The sequence below is a fragment of the Microchirus variegatus genome, assembly GCF_963457635.1.
Source record: "Microchirus variegatus genome assembly, chromosome: 2".
In the NCBI taxonomy this organism is placed as follows: Eukaryota; Metazoa; Chordata; class Actinopteri; order Pleuronectiformes; family Soleidae; genus Microchirus; species Microchirus variegatus.
The window spans coordinates 34,987,637-35,007,164 of NC_139803.1; the positions used below are offsets into that span (position 1 = coordinate 34,987,637).

The 19,528-nt window shown below is 43.0% G+C and overlaps 1 protein-coding gene across 1 annotated transcript in view; it reads right to left on the reverse strand.

Moving 5' to 3' along the window:
• kif26ab (kinesin family member 26Ab) overlaps nucleotides 1-14,481 on the reverse strand; it is a gene marked incomplete at its 5' end in the record, with an annotated part of 66,450 nt that extends 51,969 nt beyond the window's left edge. Inside the window, 2 exons of the mRNA XM_083910597.1 lie at nucleotides 12,600-12,821; nucleotides 14,347-14,481. Of these exons, the coding sequence (XP_083766723.1) occupies nucleotides 12,600-12,821; nucleotides 14,347-14,481 (357 nt within the window). The remainder of the gene's footprint in view (nucleotides 1-12,599; nucleotides 12,822-14,346) is intronic.
• Between the last annotated feature and the right edge of the window lie 5,047 nt (nucleotides 14,482-19,528).

Consider the following 19,528-nt stretch of genomic DNA (forward strand, 5'->3'; position numbering starts at 1 on the left):
AGAGATGAAAGCATAAACAGCCAGCATGGGATGAAGGGAGGCTACTGTAGGGCTTTTTACAGCACCCTCTGTAACTCCACAGCTCAAGCAAGAGTCACTTTGAGAATTGCCTTCTAGTGAGGCCAACAACATCAGACAGAAAGGGAAAACAACGCAGTCTGTATGTATTTTGCAAGCATTTTTGTGACTGTGTTTAAGATGCAGAGGGGAATATGCACAAAAGAGATGGAAACACACACAGATACATCATCTATAAAGTCGGAACAGTTCAAATCCAGTTCAAATGAGCTTCCGTGGGAGTTCAAGTGTGCCCCCAGTTTCTCCCCGGCAGCCAAAACAGCCCCTCACTCACAAAGAGATGAAAGCATCAACACCCAGCGTGGGACGATCGGAGTGCTCAGAAGTCAGCGGACGGACAGAACGGTGAGGAGGGGTCAATGTCTCGCTACATGGACGTGGACATGACTGTTGAGCGGGGGTGAAAACTTTATTGTGCAGAAATGCACATAGGGAGACATGGATAGGAAGCAGACGCGTGATTGGGATCAGAAAAGAAATCTCAGGGACATTCATTTTTACTCCATTTTCATTTTAGAACAGCATTTTCTGATATGCCAAAGAATAGAGCTGAACTGACTTTTTGTTATAGCCAAAATGTGTGTCAAAATATCATTTTAAATCAATGATTGTCTCGATCTATACGCATGTTATTCTACAGACTGAAGAGAACATCTTTGTTTCTCACAGATCTGCACAAACGTCACACAGTAATCGTTTTAAATAGGTTTTTTCGAATGAAAATGAGAATAATAAAGATGCAAAGATGACCATACCCTCTCATACCGCGAATCATGTCAGAATTAAGTGTTTTAACAGAGTTTTCTAATTTCTCACAACTGTTAGTCAAGTCACAGCCCAATCAGGACATGAATGCGGGTAACTGCGTCATCGTTTCCGAAGCTCAGGAGTTTTAAAACTAAATTAGTTTTATGGACGTCAGGCAATTTAGAAACTGAAACAGAGCAGTATGGATGTATCCTGATCCTATGACTTGTTTCTGCACAACTACTCTCAATCTAGACATCTATGGCCGCCCCCTGGAAACCAACGTGTTGCTCCAACGTCAAACTAAAGCTGTCGTAACCAATAAAACATTGTGCGTAAATGAAACCGGCACATTTAAGCTTGATTACAAAATAGTTTTACAGCTGGCGGCTGTCTGGACTTGCAATGGCTGTTGAAGGATGAGTTTCTGCTCTTAAAGGACATGGAAGGGGTGAGCTGGACACAGCAGTCGCAGGAATTCACCAAGGCCAAAGACACAGGTGTGCTCTCCGAGAGCTTCCCTCCTTCTCACCGGGCGTCTGAGGCTGTGTTGTGTTTGTCGCGTTGCACAGACACGTTCAAAGGCATTCCTGCAATGTTTTGTTTGATGCATAAATTTAGAGCAGTAAACAACAAAGACCACAATCTGAGAGAAGCACCCATGTGGACTGCTGACTGGCAGCAGAAAACAACAAACCGAAAGTTGCTCTAAATGAAAGTGAAATGTCAAGGCAATCTAAGCGTAGTTAATTATGCCAGACAGTGGCAATTAGAGTGAGAAACTGGTGTTGACATTACAGAAAAAGTAAAAAGCCTCACTGATAATGCAGATACTCTCCCACAGGCTTTCTCACACACACAGCATGGGAGTCGGGCGCTTAAGGCCACATTATACTTCTCCGACTGCGTAATGCGTTATCCGACTGCGTCACCACGGAGACACCGCGAGCCTTCATACTTCTGCGTCGTGGTGACGGACACACGCGCTGCAATTTCCCGCCCGATCAGTAGGGGTCGCTGCGCAAGGTTGTTGTGCTTCTGGCTACAGTGAGCAATGGTGTCCGAGAGAGAAAGAGAGACTGTTGTTGTTGAAACAGTGGCAGTTTCTCACTTTTCTGTGTCACGGAGCACAGTTTTAAGATAATTTGAGGCGAGAAATTGGCCATTTAGAGTCTAAACATGTGCTGTGTGTATTTAGATATGACGTATTTATAGTTTGGCAGCGACGTTTTCGGCGGTGATCAGCTCCGCCTCTGTGGACGCTCGGTGCGCACTGTGAGCCGGCACAGAGCAGCTTCGCTCGGCCAGTCCTGAGGACCAATCGCAGCCCTCTCCGTTGTCCCTTGACAGAGTGACGAACACTTAAAAAATATTTTGTGCAGTCGGAGACGACGCAGAGGCTCTGACAGGCTCTGCGTCGACGTAGAGGGCTCTACATAACCTACGTAGAGCACTTTACGCAGGAGTATAAATTGGGCTTTAGCTGGGGGTCTGCACTGTGAGGCCCAACAGTAAGTTTCCCTCGGAACAGCGAGGTTGCTTCAGCTTTTATAGGACGACACCGAGCTGATACTGAGGAGCAAACGCAGGAGGATGGAGAGGCAGTTTGGGACTCATAAACAGAGAGGTTTAAGTTTAAGTGCCCGACACACATGAAGGAGATAAAACAGCCCAGAGCTCTTCAGCAAGAGAGGGTGACATCATAAAATAGAGCGGCAGTAACAAGTGGGGAAGCATAAAGGACGGATCTATTAATGGGAGACGGTTCATGAGAGGGAAACAGGGGAAGGTTTACTTTGTCCACTGGGAGTAATGACAAGTTTCACATTTCCGCTCATCTGAATATAAATGTCATTATCCTCATATGTTGGTTTTTTATCAAAGCACCTGTGTGACCTCCAACATATGTGTGTTTAATGCCAATTTGTTCAAATAACAGTGGATGTTCACGCTGTAAGTTCAAGACTCACTTTTTTATCAACTTTTCACAGGAAGTGAGTTGAAGCAGTTATGCTGCTGCCTGTTCTGGTTTTCATCTGTCCCACTCTTATCTGCTAATCTACAAAAATCCTGGGATGTAACAAAAATAAAAAAGGGAAGCTGTCAGGGTTTATAAGCTTGTCGAGCTTTACTGTAGCCAAGATAGGACGGAAAATACATCCAAGTTTTCACAAAAGTATTATAGTATTTGATTGTTTTGTACTTGCTTTTAGGATTTAGATTTTTTTGTGTGTTGTATTTTCATATTCAAATGTTTCATGGGTGTGGTTTTCATATGAGCCTTTACAGGTTTCTGCTGCACACTCACATGTACTTTTATGTGTTATCATCTATGTGTTGTATATGTTGTTTATATGTGAAATAAACTAAACTAAACAGAAGTCAATATGATATACTCCGTCAAGTTAACCAAACATTTGCCCAAAAATTGCAAAAGTTATAAGAGTAATCCAGGGGGGAAAAAGCAGTCATAGATAAGCACCACTGCTGCTGTGTTGTGATTGACTTTTTCTGCTGAAAATCCATCATGAAAATCCATACAGCTGAGGCTGACCTTTCCCAGTGTTGCGCTTATAGAGAAATTCAGATACACACACTTTTCTATGGTAATAAAAGCAACTTCCCAGCAGTTTTGTAGAATGCATTGCTCTGCTATTTCCTTTCAAATGTCAGTGGGCAAATTGCTAAGTGAAATCACTCAATAATCAAAGGAAGGTGCGCACGAAAACACTCTCCTCTTCTTCTTTCCTTTAGGAGCACATGCTTTATGTATTTACTTTTCGGTACACTGTATAGGAAGTGTAGTTTAGTAGTATAATCAGACATCCTTATATGAGCACATGACATGCCAGCAGGGCTACAATCGGAGCTAAAGAGATCTTGTATTTTCATTATATTCACCCTCAAGCGAAGCCCACCATAGTAATGGCACCGGCCAGTCACCTTCTCCATCACCTTCTCCATTAACCAGACCACCACTATAGGCCAGTGTGCTGGAATGAAGATAAAACACTGACTATAATAATGCAATCATAAATTGGTCGCAGTTAAGTTCAGAAAGATGGATGACTTCCACGGCAAAGTAGAAAGGATGGAGGGACTCTGAATGTGCTTCATCTCTTTCTTTTCCTACAGTACTTACACGCACATTCACACATCATCAATACACACACACTCATCCTCGCTCACCGAGCTGGACACTCAAGCATGAAATGAACATGAGCGGCATGAACTTTGACTGGCATTTTCTCACTGCGCCGAGATTTATGGAGCACTATATACGTATCTGAATGAGCTCCCGACGATAAAAAATAGCCCCAACACACAGCTGGGGGGGGGAGCCCCTGCAGTAAGACGACGAGTTAACACAACCCCGTCTACCAATCACAACACAACCCATCACAATCCATATATATACGATAACACAAACACAAATAGAATCACACAGAGATGCATGCATACTGTCACCCAGAGACACATATATAGAAATATGACATGAAAGCACAGCAGTGCATGCACTCACGGAGCAGCTGTGCGCCACAACCGCAGTTTTACGACTGTTGGCCCACGAGAGACTCCTCTGGGAATCACATTCAAGAAAATAATGAATTTGTAAACACAGAAAAGACAGTCACACTGTTTTAAGTTAAACTAAATTGCTTGTCTTATTCCAACAGTGAATTAAAGACTACAACTGAATACTCTCTCATTTAAAGAGTTGTTTGTGCATTTACAGAGAATTTCTACGTCCCTGAACCTCAACCTTTTGATTTATTTCTAGTGATGTGACTGTTTGGATTTTGTTTTTGTCTTTTGTCATGTTTTCTGATTCTATCCCTGTGTATTATGTGTTTTTTGGGGGGGACTTACTTTAATGTAGTCTTGTGTGTGTTCCTCGTGAACTTCCTGAAGTGTTCTTGTTTGTTCAATTACCTTCACATGTGTTGTATCAATCAGACACACCTGTTTCTCCTTTCTTTTATACTCTGCACTCTCCTTTCACCCCTACTCGAATATCACTGCTACATTTGTTGGATTTTTTTTTACCTATATTCACCCTTGAGTTGGTGTGTTACACATTTTTATTCAATACAAATCGCTTTAGTATGTGCTTTACACCCCCTGTCCAGCTGCACCAAACAACACATGGACAGAATAAACAATCAGCTACTAGTGGAGAGAGTATTTAGCCACTCATGTATAAATATATGTCTGGACGGCGTGTGTGGACAGCATTAACAGTCCTATAAATAGAGTCAAGCGTGTGATGCAACAATAAAGCTTGTTCATATTTAGAAAAGTTTATGTCCGCCTTGCCTCATAATCATAATTAAACATCATTTTGTGTAAACTCCAAAAAAAACCAAATGTTGCCTTGCTCCTGGCAATGTGACAGTAGTTATTCAGAGACCGTGTTGCTCGGTAATGTAAACATAAAAGATTTTCTATAACATATGGGCCCAGCTCAATGCACTCTCTGAGGGTAAATATTGCCAAAGAAGCCAAACACTGGCAGCGTTCAGAAGTGGCAGGTGAGAGAGGTACGCGCTCCGTTTACATCTGCCAAAAAAACGAAAACAAACAAGACAATGTCAAGTCCAAGTTGAACTCCACATATCTGCTGTTTGCTATATGAGCAAGGGAGCCACGCCCAGACGGGCCGGAGTTTGCCGTCTGCATATCCATCTTGGCAAGGATACACAGCACTGGCATTCTCTTTCAGCACATTGCTATAAGCCCGGTGATTTGTCTGCTACCACAAGGCCTGCTGTCAATTGAATGCATTTTATGAAGCCAGTCGCAGATTACCTCCAACTCAGCGATGTCCCCTCGGTGTCTGTGTAGCATCTTGAACATTTATCTCAACAATTACGTTCCCCCCCCCCCCCCCAACACTCTGAATCAGATTCAATAATGAACTGCAGTCTGCTCGGATCATGCACATCTCACTTCACGATGACATACGGAGCCAAAGCCAAAGACAGCTCAGCTCTAAATTAACAAGTCAAACTGATTAATTTGCCCTGGTTTTCCATTTCTTGTTGTATTAATGTTGTTTGCATGCTGACATTTCTGCCTTTGTTGTGCTGTTCTCATGCTCTGCGGACCTGTGGCTGCGCTGTAACACATCGATCCTGTCAGCCTCGACCGCAGAGCCATTGTTTCATTTCAGTCTGGCTCATTGTCGCCCGTGATCCTTCGCCAAACAGCAGCAAACCCATTCAGACATGCACGGCAATCACTCTTCAAACACAAAAGCGGTAAAGCAGCTAAAGAACACAGGTGTTGTCAAAATCTCAGCATTACCTGGTGCTATATTTCAATGTGCTCTGACAAAGTGCTCTCTAATCTAACAAAACCAGGCCATCAGTTTTGAGAGATTTAACAGGCAATGCTATTTCACTATAGCTCATAATGACTCACACTCAACTTAATGCAATGCTAGCTGCCACGGGAAATAAATCGATCTCTCCTGCCAAGTGTAGATGAGAGTATCAGCAGCACCACTATGGTCGGGAACATTTGAGCTTGGTTCTGTCTGGAAACCGGAGGGAGACTTTGCTCTGTCCACCAGTGAAGCAAACTTTGATTTTATCCCTTGGTTAAACACATTACACAAGTACTGAGACCCTTAAGTAAAATGAGACCAATAATAAACCATCACAAGTGTTCAAAACATCTCAAATCTGGTTTAAGAAAAGTGACAAAAAAATATTCTTTATCCCTAAATATGGAAATGCTTAATTCTCAGCATATGGGAATGGCATGGAAAACTATAATCCAAAAAGTAAAGTGACTAAAGGTTTTTGTAGTAGGTAATGGTATTGTAATAAAAAAGTACAACATTTTCCTGTGAGATTTGGTGGAGAAGGTGTTTCGCTCCACATTTAGGGTTCATCTCAGTCTGGTATAAATCTTCTTGTCTTCCTCGAGAATGTGGAATATTTCCAAAAGCTCGAGGAGAGTAAGATTTGATTATTCAGAATGTTGTGGCTTCTTCAGGGCCACAAAGACACAAAGAGTGTGGCGTGTGACCAAAGCTTCACTTTCAAATCAGGTCAGTATAACATAATGATGCCTCTGATCTCAACCTGTCTAACTGTTTGACAGAACAATCACTGTTATTATAGACAACAGGCAGACATACAGTACATTTCAGTTGTGCACAGCTGCACCAGATGGCCAAAATAGGACACATTCAGGTGTAAGAGTTCACCTGTATGCACGTTTAATCTTGCCCACTGTGGATCCGCTCCTCTGAGCAGCCACAAGAGCAGTGCGGATGCAAGGACTTGCAGTTTTTTCCAGGTGGAGAATTCCTTTATCTCCTCCAACAAAGTCCCTCACACTCCTTAAAATGAAAGCCAACGAATGCATGGGCATCGGCCTCCCGCGTGTGTGCTCCCTGAACCCATTTCCTGCACTGTCTCACAGCAATTTACCCTCGCAGTTACGATAAATAGCAGACCGAGCGGCAGCAGTTGGGGTCAATTCACTTTCGGCTCACCGAATTAAAGATGTAAAATTAAACAGGAGCAAGCATTGAGTCGCCTGTAAAAGGTTAGAGGGGGAAGAAAAGCTTTTGGCCAGTGAAACTTTCTTGAAATGCAGGACCAGCTGTGAAAACCTGGAGGCAGTAAAGTGAGTGAGAAACTATTTACACCGTAACTGCTGACGCTGTTGTTCCAAGGACAGCATTTAAAGGACTGTAGCTACACTGTGCGGCTCACAGGAGGATATAATAAAGGCTGGAAATGACATTGAAGAAAATGAGGGGAAAAATCGCTTATTCCAAGTCAAATTTCGAAGAGTAAATCGATCTGCCAGATGATATCTGAGTTTTGCTATATCATATAACATATTTTTGCATGCGTTTTCCTTCAAGACGTATGAACATGTCTCACTATAAATCCATTTTTATTTAACAAACAATTCTCAAATATCAGTCTGACAGATATCTACAACTCCAGCTCTCTAAAAACAAAAGATTAAAATCAATTCAGTGCTAGACTTGTTTTCAATAATCTTTGCTACATGGTGCAAATGTAAAAAAAAAAAAAAAAAACCTTGAAATTTAACACCCAGCCCTCAGAGTAAAAGAACATAATGAGATGCAAATACAAAATAAATTTGGCACGTCAAAATGTGTGTGACAGCTGCTGAAAGAGTGACTGAATGAAACTGTGAAGACTCGAGGTAAAGTGGCAGCGAGCAGCTGCACGCTGCTGAGGCTCGCAGATACAGTGCAGCGCGGTAGCACTATGACTGATGTCTGTGGTCTCTGCACCACTTGACACCAGATTATTGCTCCGTGGTTTAATACAGCCACATGCCATAAAGCAAAAGTCACGCTGCATGCAGGGGAAGAGAGTAGGGGACGGCTCAGCCTGGAGTCTCCCTGTATTCTCCCCCCGTCTCGTCTCTCATCTCCTCCCCAGCCTCTCTGGAGTGCACGCACTGCTGAGCACACACCAGGCACGCAACACACACACACACACACATATCGCACAAAGCCTCAGGGGCTCAGGTGCTTAGAGGTGAATAGAATAATGTGGTCATGGACTGTTTTAACTTGACGTCAGCTCAAGTTTCACAACCAGAGGGTTCTTTTACACAGTCTCTCTTTTCTGTGCTTTTCCCTTCACTCGCCTGCCCGTCACTCTGTCCTGTCGTCCACCTCTCCTGCAGCGAACCTGGCAGAGTACACCTGTTCCTGCCCAGGTCGGCCCCATGTAACCCTAACCCACCATCAAGGCATGGAGAACTGACAGAAAGGTTAGAGGTCAGTTAACAAAGGAGAGGTAGGACACCCTCCGAATGGCCCGAGAAACAGTAGCCAGGTAGATTTGCGCTTCCACTTCTTCCCCATCTCTGCTTGACCATTTCTCCTCCAATGATGTGTAAACTCAAACTCATCAATGCATGGTGCAAATAATTCAAACTATTTGTGTTATTACATACAGAACAACAACAAAGAACTCAGCCCAGAAGTATAAATTGCCTGATCTTGGGTTGATTAATTTCCTTTCTTTGCGGCTTTGTGAAATAAAACACTACTTTAAACACAGGCAGTGACGAATACTCACTTTGAATGCAGCGAGGGTCAAATGAGGAACAAAGCAGAAAAAAGTAATCAAACACGCATCCAAATGCAGCATTTGAGAAAAATTACAGCTCCTTTGATTTATGAATTCAGCACGAAAAACTGGCAGAAGGCCTGATGGTACAACAAACTAATTCCCGCAGCCACATTCATAGTCACACGCGTTCACACCATCCATAATAAGCTTGGACACATTGTGCATGCGTGTATCAGCAGTGCACTGTTTTCATGATGAGCGTTCATGATTAGTTTGCTCACACACTACAAAATAATACTGAGATTTAACTTTACCTGAACGCCGCAACCACCAGTTTTCCCATTTCCCAGGGGGCAAAGGTCATCAGAAAGGTGAGGTCTGGCTCTGCGACTGACCTCAGTGTCCAACAGCTCAACTTAATCCACATTTTCAAGCCCTCACAGCCCTGCAGGACATTCTCTGTTAATCAGTCAGTGTGCTATAGTGCTCACAAGGACTAACACTGCTTTTGTATTCATGAGCCTCAGCTTTTATGAGCAGGCGTGAACATGGCTGACTTTACCATTGACCATGCAGTCTCCAAAGCTTTGAAAACATTTTTAAAATGTTTCCAAGTTCTAACATAGCTTTGCATTTACGCCTTTTGAAAGCAACAAGCTGTCATTCCGAAAGAACAGGTTTGCATTTCCTTGTCCAAATTTACACTATGCTAAGTATGCTAATCGAGAAGACGACAGATCATTAGCCTCGCTTATCTTAACATAGCATAACACGAAGATACAGCTTGCACGCTGGCTAATTTTTGTGTAAACTAGCATAAAGCCGGAGTGCTGCCATATTGGATTGGTGTTGTTGTTCTTCTTCTTTTTTTATTCTTCTTCTTCTGCTTCGTGGTTTGAAACTGAATAACCGAAGGACACACCATACACGAATTCCTGAGGTTTTCATTTCCCTGTCCAGATTTACACTATGCTAAGTATGCTAATCAAGAAGACGGCAGATCATTAGCATAACACAAAGATACAGCTTGAACATGGCAGTGTTACACTTGACAAAACACAACAGCTCTTTGAAACACGCTATACTACTAGGCATTTCCTAAAAATACTAAACACTTTTAACTTTGTTTTTAGGCTTAGCTATATGTTAATTACACTCATTTAATTCCCACCAAGAAATTGAATTAATGTATTTACCTAAAACGATGGGCCTCCATGAATGTCTGTTTGGTTGCCATTCCTAGGTGTGTTTCCCTGCTCCAACACACCTGATTCAAATAAATGGCTCGTTATCAGGCTTCAGCGGCGCTCACTGACGAGCTGACCGTTAGAATCAGGTGTGGGAAACATCTAAAACATGCAGGACAGAGGCTCCTCAGGACCAGGAGTGAGAAACACTGGCATAAACTGCACTACACTACACACTTTCACAGTTATTTCAGCCATAAAATCAAAATAAATCCAGGCGACCTGATTATCATGATAAGAGGGTTAAGCTGCCATCTCTCCCTCTGCTCATCAGTGCTGCTGCTGCTGCCCTGTGTCAGTGGTCATGCATTAAGGCCCAGCATCCACCTGCAGGCTCCACAGGAGGAGGGGAGGGGTTTAAGATGTTTGTTCCTGGACACCAAACACAACCATTTGTATTCTGATTGTAGTCTCACATTCAAACGTGAGTTGTCTGACTGAAACACAATTACCGTCTAGACTAAAAACATGAGGCGACTTCCTCTACAAACCTAGTAGCCTACTGTTGTTAGTGACGCTTTCATGAAGCACAAACACTGTTCACTGTTTTCATCTCATCAACATATAAAGGCCGAAATATGAACTCGTGAGCGTGTGAATGTAATCCCGGTGTCTGTGTTGACAAAGGATCAGATTACAGTCGGGGAGTATCTGGTTACTTTGCAGATGCCTGATCAAAACTCCAGCCACAATAAGCACAGTCTGCAAGTTATTGAGCCCAGACAGCGACTCACTGCTCACGCAATTTCCTGCTGTACAGTTTTAAACTATGCAAATTCAGTATGTAAATTCCCTTGATTACATGAAGAGTGCAGAGTGCATTTTAATGACCTGCTCTCTGAATGACTGCGCCTGAGCAGCTGAAAGTTAGTGGCGTCAGGCTCAAGGACATAGTTTCGTAGGAAAGTTATTTTGCGGCCGATCCTTCAAAAAAATGTCATAAAATATTTATAATTGGAAAACCGTGAGAGGGAAGGGCAACATACTTTGTGCGGATTTCAAATGTCAAACGCAAATGTTGCTCTTGAAGTGAGGCTGGCACAAAAGAGCAGAAAGCATGGACATTTCTTTTCTTTTTTTTAATTACTGCCAGTGAATGTGGACGCATAAAAGAAAAGAAAATCGAATTTTGACTGTGCTGTACTGAACCACACCGTGCTGGGTTAAATCTACAACAGGAGTAGATTCCTTCAGAGCCAAACAGGAAAACACAAAAGCTGTCTGGGAGACTCCACAGTGAACTTTCCCTCTATTCGGCTTCACATATGAAAGCACGTTCACTATACTCACACAGTCTTCCTTGAATTTTATCGACTCACTACTACTACAGTATTCAAACAATAAGTCGGCCTGCTGGGTGAGGGAGGGGGGGAGGGGGATGTCTGGGGACCAAGCAGCAGACCAAGCCGACTTCCTCTTAAAAATAAAAGAGAAAAAAAAGGAAGGCGGCCACGGGTAAACAGCCTTCGCTCTCATTTTTTCCCATGACAACTGCAGACGCAACACTGGCTGAACCCTTGCAGGTCGTGTGGTCCACAGACACAGCAGATGGTCACCTGAGTCGCCCTGCTGACCTCAGTCCCCCCCCCCCCCCAGTCATTGGAAGGAAGCAATTTGGAAACAATCATCCATAACGGCGTGCATCCTATATGAAGGTGAGCAGCTGAAACTCGCAAAGACAATGGCTTTATTGTCCTTCCGTTGAAGTAGAGCCATACCATAACCACAGCGCCCTGCCATCACTGTGTGTCACCCCAGAATTAAAGCCCAATTTAGCCATCAACAAGTGCAAAATCTCTTTCTATAACTCGGAGCACCTGGAGAAGGCCACAAAGAACAACTGCCGGAGGGTCCCGCACTAAAAAGGGGAGGTCAGCTCCCATAGCAGATAATAGCAGGCTTAATGTGTTTTTACGGTATATGGATTTACCTGATACCTGAATATAGATCTGATATGCTCATGACAGAGATTAGACCACACATACAGAGAGACCAGGTGCTTGAGAAATGGCCCCCTCTTGTCCCTTGTATACCTGTCCGTATATGAATGTCAGGTGCTGTGGGATTTAGGAGGTGAACCTTTAAGAAGATGTAATCCAATCTGACATCGAGGCTCTTTAAAACAACAACAAAGGAGAAACGACTGGAGGGCAAAAAAAAAAAAGGCAGACCACCACCACCATAACAGTGGTCTCTGCATGGGCCTATATTTAACAGCGGTGGGAATTGTGGGAGCAGCCGTACAGGAACACTTTCAATGCCCAGCGAAGGTCGACTGGGACTTGACTTCCTCATCAGTCTCTAACATGAACAGCTTGCTCACTACAAAACCCTCCATCCCTCCTCAGGTGCAAATGTTCCAGCAGAGACTGTGACTTGTTCACTTGTAAACTAATTTGTCACATTGTTTTCAAACTTATGATAAACCAATCTCATCATCACCAACCTTCAGTGAGTTCTGGTCAGCCAGTTTCAGCGCTTGCTTCCTCAGTTCGGAGACTTTCTCGTGACACTGTTGGCAAAAGCCTGCTCCTTTCTCCTCCGACTCGGGGATGGAGACGGACCCGGCGCCCTCGGGAGCAGGCCGGCTGCTGCACCGCGCGTCCTCCACAGAATGGAGCCTTTTCCTGGGGGTTACTGGAGACTCTCCACTCGGACATCCCTCCATCTTCAGCATAACGAACAAAAAAAAAGTTTGGTTATTAACTTAAACCTGCAAATTGACAGTCAGTTTAAATGCAGATCACCTGCCCAAGCGCGCATCGCAGACACTGCGCCTTTTTTTGCGTTATTATATAAGTGGCAACGTTGAAAAGCAGCCTTTATTTTTTACACTTAACCATATGTAGTTAAGAAACTTACAGTGAACATGCGGTTGCTAGTGTCCCTTCCACCAAACGAGCTCATTCTCCCGGATTAAAGGTCGCACCTCCGGGCGCGCGTCTTCTTCGTGAAAACACCGCACTCAAAATGTGTGAGGTAGAGCCATCGGCTGGACTGAAGACTTGACTGGGGCTCACCAGTCATCTGTTACACCGTGTTAGACCCGTGCCTGCTGACCGAGGGCAACTGCGGAGTTTGTCCCCAAGTTTGCGCGCAGCAGGAGGAGTTCTGGCACAGGAGCAGAGGAGTGCGCGCGGTGCGCAGGAGGAGGAGGAGGAGGCGGTGTTACTAAAGGGACTGGGGAGGAGGACAACTGTCCCTGACTATATGAGGGTTCAGAGCCTCTATTGTGCCATGGAGCAGTGTTAAGTCTAATTTTAAGGGTTTTAAAATATGCATTATCCTACAAATCCCCTCTTCCAACAGAAAGCATCTCATTGACATATACATATATCCACTCAATTTGACATATACATTCATATATATATATATGTATATATACATATACATATACATATATCTATATTAAAGGGTGAACAGACTTTTAGGTGACCATCACCATCAGACAGGACCATAAGAAATCTCAATAAAGACCAAACCAGTTTCAGAACAATATACATTCTCTCGATGTTTGATTTAATCCTAATACTTTTACATAATAAACAGATTATCTTTACTGAATAATCTTTACAAAACATATTTTCTTTCTTGTTGTAAAGAGCGCATCAGCAACTGTTGCCTCTCCTCCCCTCACAGGGCTGTATGCGTCTGCGTTGTCAATGGAAGTCTGGCGCCATCCTCTGGCGCAGACACAGAGCAGCATCCGTCAGAGTGGCAGAGTGTGTGTGTGGGGGGTGGGGGGGTTTGCGCTCAGGTTTAAATATTTCATTGGTAAACTTTAAATGTTTCATGCGGGTGATGTAAGCGACAGTAAACGCATGTGTTGTTGTTGTTCTTATCCTGCCCTCAAATGACACATTCAGGAGAAACCCACGGAGTCGTAACATGGACATGATACACATTATCAGCCGCATCAATAAAAAATAGGTTAATTGATAGGATTTTCTATTCAAATCAAAACTCAGCACAATACATAAAATGTTAAAAAAGTTAAGATACTTCTGCAGCAGACGGAGTAATGATAAGTGAAGTTTTCGATCATCACAGAAGGACATGTTGCTGCTGATCAGGTCTCTGCGTGTCACACCGAAGCCGCCAAACGCGCGTCGTGACCATTTGGCACATTGCTGTTTTCCCGCTTACTCAAGACGCAACTGGGATGCGCGACCACTGATGGCTCTGACACTTACCCTTGTTTTTCTCTTCAGCAGGTGACTTGTAAATCCAAATATGATGTCTGAGTCAACGATGATTGTCCCCAGGTCTATGACGCCGGGGTTGGGCTTTCCAGCTCCGGGAGACCCCGGTGAGTTTGGCAAAGCCATGTGTAGCCTAGAATATATTCCACCCCGCAAGAAAAGCCTACTTGGTTCGTATATCCATCTATTTCACATTTCTCGTGCCCTCCGAAAAGATCCACAATGTTTTTTAATCCGGACATCCAGTGGCGCACGGGTCAGGGGGCTGGCGCGTGTGCGTAAAGGGACCTCTCAGGTTTCCGTGCGCAGTCAAAGAGACAATAAAGGAAAAATACAATCCACCGTCCGTGAGGTAAGGAGCTTTAAATCCTCCTAAACACTTTCTAAAACCATCCTGTGCCAGGTCATGCCTGCTCTGTGAGCGCTGCTGCTGCTGCTGCTGCTGTAGGTCTGGGACCGAAGGCGCACCTTGTGCATCTGCTGGTCTCTGTTCTCCGTTCTCCAACCTCCTTCTCTCTCTTTCTCGCTGCCTCCCTCACTCTCTCACTCACTCACCCCCTCCTTCAGACAGTGATGACCTGCTCTCCCACCCGATTTGCTGGCGCACCTTTGACAGCCAGCCCCCACACGAAGACAACGCAACACATACCACACAATGACAACAATAACCCCTGTAACTACAGCTTCCCCCCTGCAATATTCCATTATTATCCACGCGGAGTGTGCACAGTAATGACCTCATCACTGCTCAGGTGTCTTTGTATGTGTTTTAAATGACACTGCATCATGCGTAAAATGAAATGTATCTCTTGGAAACAGTTAGTTTACCTGTTTGAAATAAAATTCATTGTTAGAGAAATGGGAAAATGGTCAGAATTGCTGTATTTTGCACACATTTGTTCCAGTCACACACAGTGTTTTATAACAGTGTGTCATCTTTAAAAAATGAATACATAAAAAGCATTAACATTCTATTGCATATTCTCAATAATCAAGTATTTCTATAGAAACCAGATGAGTATGGGCCTATTAACAGCCCATGGCCATGAGGAAAGCAATTGGACTCTTAACTGGAAGGTTGATGGTTCAATCCAGGGACGAGTCAAGGGTTGGGGTGCCCCTGAGCAAGGGCACCAAACCCCTGGGTGCAGACAGGTGCACTGCACCTGTGCGACTAATTTGTCTGTGTGCAAAAAAACCCAACTAATTAGTGAACATCTGCATTGTTATTGAAATAAATAAACATGTAAGTTCAAGATTTGCTAATGTAACATTACATTTTAAAATTCATAAATGCTGTTTGGGATTTGGCAAAGGGCTCTCAATGATGCTGCATCCCATGGTGTGAGCGTCACGAACGGCGCTGTAAATCAAGGTAGGGGAGTTTATATATCTCTTATTTTTATGAGTGCTCTTGTGCATTTAGGATGCAGCAGAATATCTGACCCTGAATAGTGGACAGAGGTGTATCTATTGCCATCCTTTAATTGTGATTAGTCATAAAAAAAAAAAAAAAGCTGATGAACGGCCGAGAAAAAGTAAACACACTGGGTTGTGGATGCATCCAGTCCCTAAGTTATATCAAAACTTACTGGTTCCCTGACCTTTGACCTTTCCCTATATCAATTTGCCTCCACAGCCACTGGCCCAGGATATATTAAAATGAGCACGTGTACGGTGTTGCTGCTGCAGAAATGATGCAAATGAGCGAGATTCAGTAACATCTCACGAGTGCTAATTCCCACTCATTGAGCGTTCAGCATTTCGAGCAGGCGGAGGCTAATTATCCCACAGATTGATTGGTTGAGACCAATAGGGGGGTGGTGGTTTGCGGTTGAGGGAATCATTAATGGTTTGATGTATAAGCTGACTGGACCAAACAGAAGACACATGTGTGAAGCAGTGTTTTGTCAGCTGAGTTTTTTTTTTTTTTAATTTATGAATCTGGACCAATTTCCCGTGAAGCTGAGCAGCTGAGAGTGTTTGTGATGCTCAAATCAAAGTCAAATGTTGTATTTTGAGATTGATCATGGGAAAAAAAATGGACACCGGTCATCAACCACAGTTACTACACACAATAAATACAACAGTAGCACACAAGTGACCGACACACAAAAGTGGACTGCATCAACCATAACACACAAGAAAAATGGTCACTGTGGTCAACCAATGACCACACACCAATGCCTGAGCTGCAACTGAAAAGTGACCCAACGAACATGGGGCGCAGTGACCACAAAATAAAGGTCACTGTCAACAAAGTATTCATTGTGACTAAATAAGAACCAAATGATTTTGAAAGGTGCAAAAACTAAGGAACAAGCAACAAAGAGTCACCCAACCTCCCAGGATGATGCTAAAGAAGACGGATAGATAGATAGATAGATAGAAGGATAGATAGATAGATAGATAGATAGATAGATAGATAGATAGATAGATAGATAGATAGATAGATAGATAGATAGATAGATAGATAGATAGATAGATAGATAGATAGATAGATAGAGATAGATAGATAGATAGATAGATAGATAGATAGATAGATAGATAGATAGATAGATAGATAGATAGATAGATAGATAGATAGATAGATAGATAGATAGATAGATAGATAGATAGATAGATAGATAGATAGATAGATAGATAGATTTGGGAAGGTGCCAGTTTCTGCCTCTAGGAACAGGGATTAAATCTCCAAAAATACTTGACTATATGACCCGAATCAAAGCAGCAGCTAGTATGAAATATTGTGACCTTTAGTTCCTAGGGGTCAAGCTTCCTGCCTCATAAAGATACACGTCTATGTTTGTTTGTTTGTAACCGGATTCCCCTTTGAAAATGATAAGTGTCCACAGAAGACAACTGTTTTCCACAGACTGACCTGTAGCTCCTGTTAATGAGGAGCGAGCCAAAAATCAATAAAGTGGCCCTTCGGCTGAGCAAAGAGTGGAGAAGATTCAATGTAAAAAAGAAAAAAAAAAAAAAAAGAAAAAGAAAGAAAGGTTGATTTTCATTTCACTCGTGTGCCACTGCTGTTTTTAGTCCACTGCTTGGCTTCCAGATGGCTGTCAAAACAACTCATCTGGAGTCACATTCATGTTCCGTCAGACATCGCTCGCCTTTGGAACAGAGAGAGAGATAAGTTATGTTTTTGTTTTTCCCGTCGCTGGAGGTGAAGACAACATAGGGATTTAGACGCTCTCACGCAACAATGGCGCTCTGATGGCTGAGCATAAATATTCTGAGCATGAATTAATTATTTCTAATCCCACAAACACCTCACGGAGCACACAAATCACTCCTCCCATCTCACTCATACACTGAAGGATAGACACTTGATAGACTTTTTTTTTTTTTAGGGTGGAGGCCGGGGTTGTCAGTGGACCAATGATTGCAATCCATAGTAAAGATGATTTAGCACGTCACCTAGCACTCCCCACTGGAGGAGGTTCTGGGTTGAGTCTCTTCCCCTGCAGCCGCTGATGAAATCCGGAGGACGTGGATCCTCCTGGGACCAAGAGGTCTGCTACATCTGCTGCCCTTGTGCACGTGCAGGGACATCGCTCAGGGCGTCTCATTAACGCTCCTCTTATGTCTTATCCCATGCTTGTGAGGACAAGGCTCTGTGAGGAGATGTTTAGCAAATATTGATAGTTCTTGGCACATTATACAGATCAAAGGGGGGGAGGGAGGGAGGGAGGAGGGGGCTGTCTAAAAGGGAGAGGGGAGGGATAATGGATCCTCAGTGCTTTCATGAATCATTTATGCAATATAAAGTAGTCTATTCCTTGGGAAAAAAGACACTTTTTTGGGGTCAGCGTTGTCCCGCACTGAGGCTTTAGTCTTTACTGTCCCCATCATACTAATCCGGACAACAAAGGATTTTCATTCATTCATTAAGTTGTTTTTCAAAATTTAAAGAAGGCCTTTTAACCCTTAGAACACAGCATTTTAGCTGCTTTTTTCCTTTACTACGTTAAAATGTACATTATGTACAGAGGTTATAAGAATATGCAATAAAGAGTGTCTTATTTCCTTTTTTTTCAGCCCTACCTTCAGGTTTTTTTTGTTTTTTTTTTCATTTTTACCAACTATATAAACACACCGGAGCAAAAAGTACTCAAAATCGGATTGTATTTGTGTTCTCTTGGCTCGTTTTTATGGTCAAAAAATAAAAGAAAAACAATCTATTTTGTGACTTCTGCACGATTATTGCTACTTTATATCACTACTAAAAATGCAATGTAAAATGAATCATAACTTTGTCTCAGCAACACATTCTTTAAAGCCTGCCTATGTGACCTATAAACACACACCCCCAGGATGTCCATATAAGGAGTTTCTACCAAGGGTCCACCTGCAGCACAGATCTGTGCCATGTGAGCACTAAGGGTTAAGTTTAACTGTATCTAGATTTTACAAGTGGTTTAATTGACATTACAGACAACAAGAGACACACATATTTTTATCATAAATCTAGTTAAAAGCGACGATAAGTGACCCGTGTTTAAGGAGTCGTCATTTACACACCAGTCACCACCAGTTTAAAGGTCTAAAACTGTACACTCAACTTCCACAAGCCCACACAACAGACTCAACAGAGACAAATGGTTCTTTATTGACTTGTTTTAATCAGTACCTCTGAATAGTAGCAACAGTAAAACTGTGGAGGGGGAAAAAAAAAAGAAAAAAGACAGCGTTACGGCATCAGCGAGGCTGTTAAAAATCTGTGTGTGTGCCAGCAGAATGAAATTACTGGAGCCTGGTGATTTTAACAACCTCGCTGGTGCCTGGAATGCAGTTGTCAGTGTAACACAAGGGGGCACAGTGAGAGAGGAAGAAGAAAAGCAGAGGAAATCACACACGGTTGTTAAATATAAAAATCACCGCACCTGGTCTGGGCCTTCTGAGGACGTGTTTTTCCAACCGCAGCATTTGTCTGGCTGGTCAAGTGGTCCTAAACATTTCACAATTTTCTCTAAGAACTGTTGAACTGTTGAGAACCACTTAATCAGAGAGACTACACTTCGTCTTCGTGGGTAAAGCCTTGTCCTTTAAAAGTGCTGTTTCCATCAATCAGAGAAAAACAAAAAACAAAAAAGAAAGAAGAAGCCGGGATTAGAATCTGAGATCATGACACATCACAACAACACGGCAGATCCTACTTGCTACA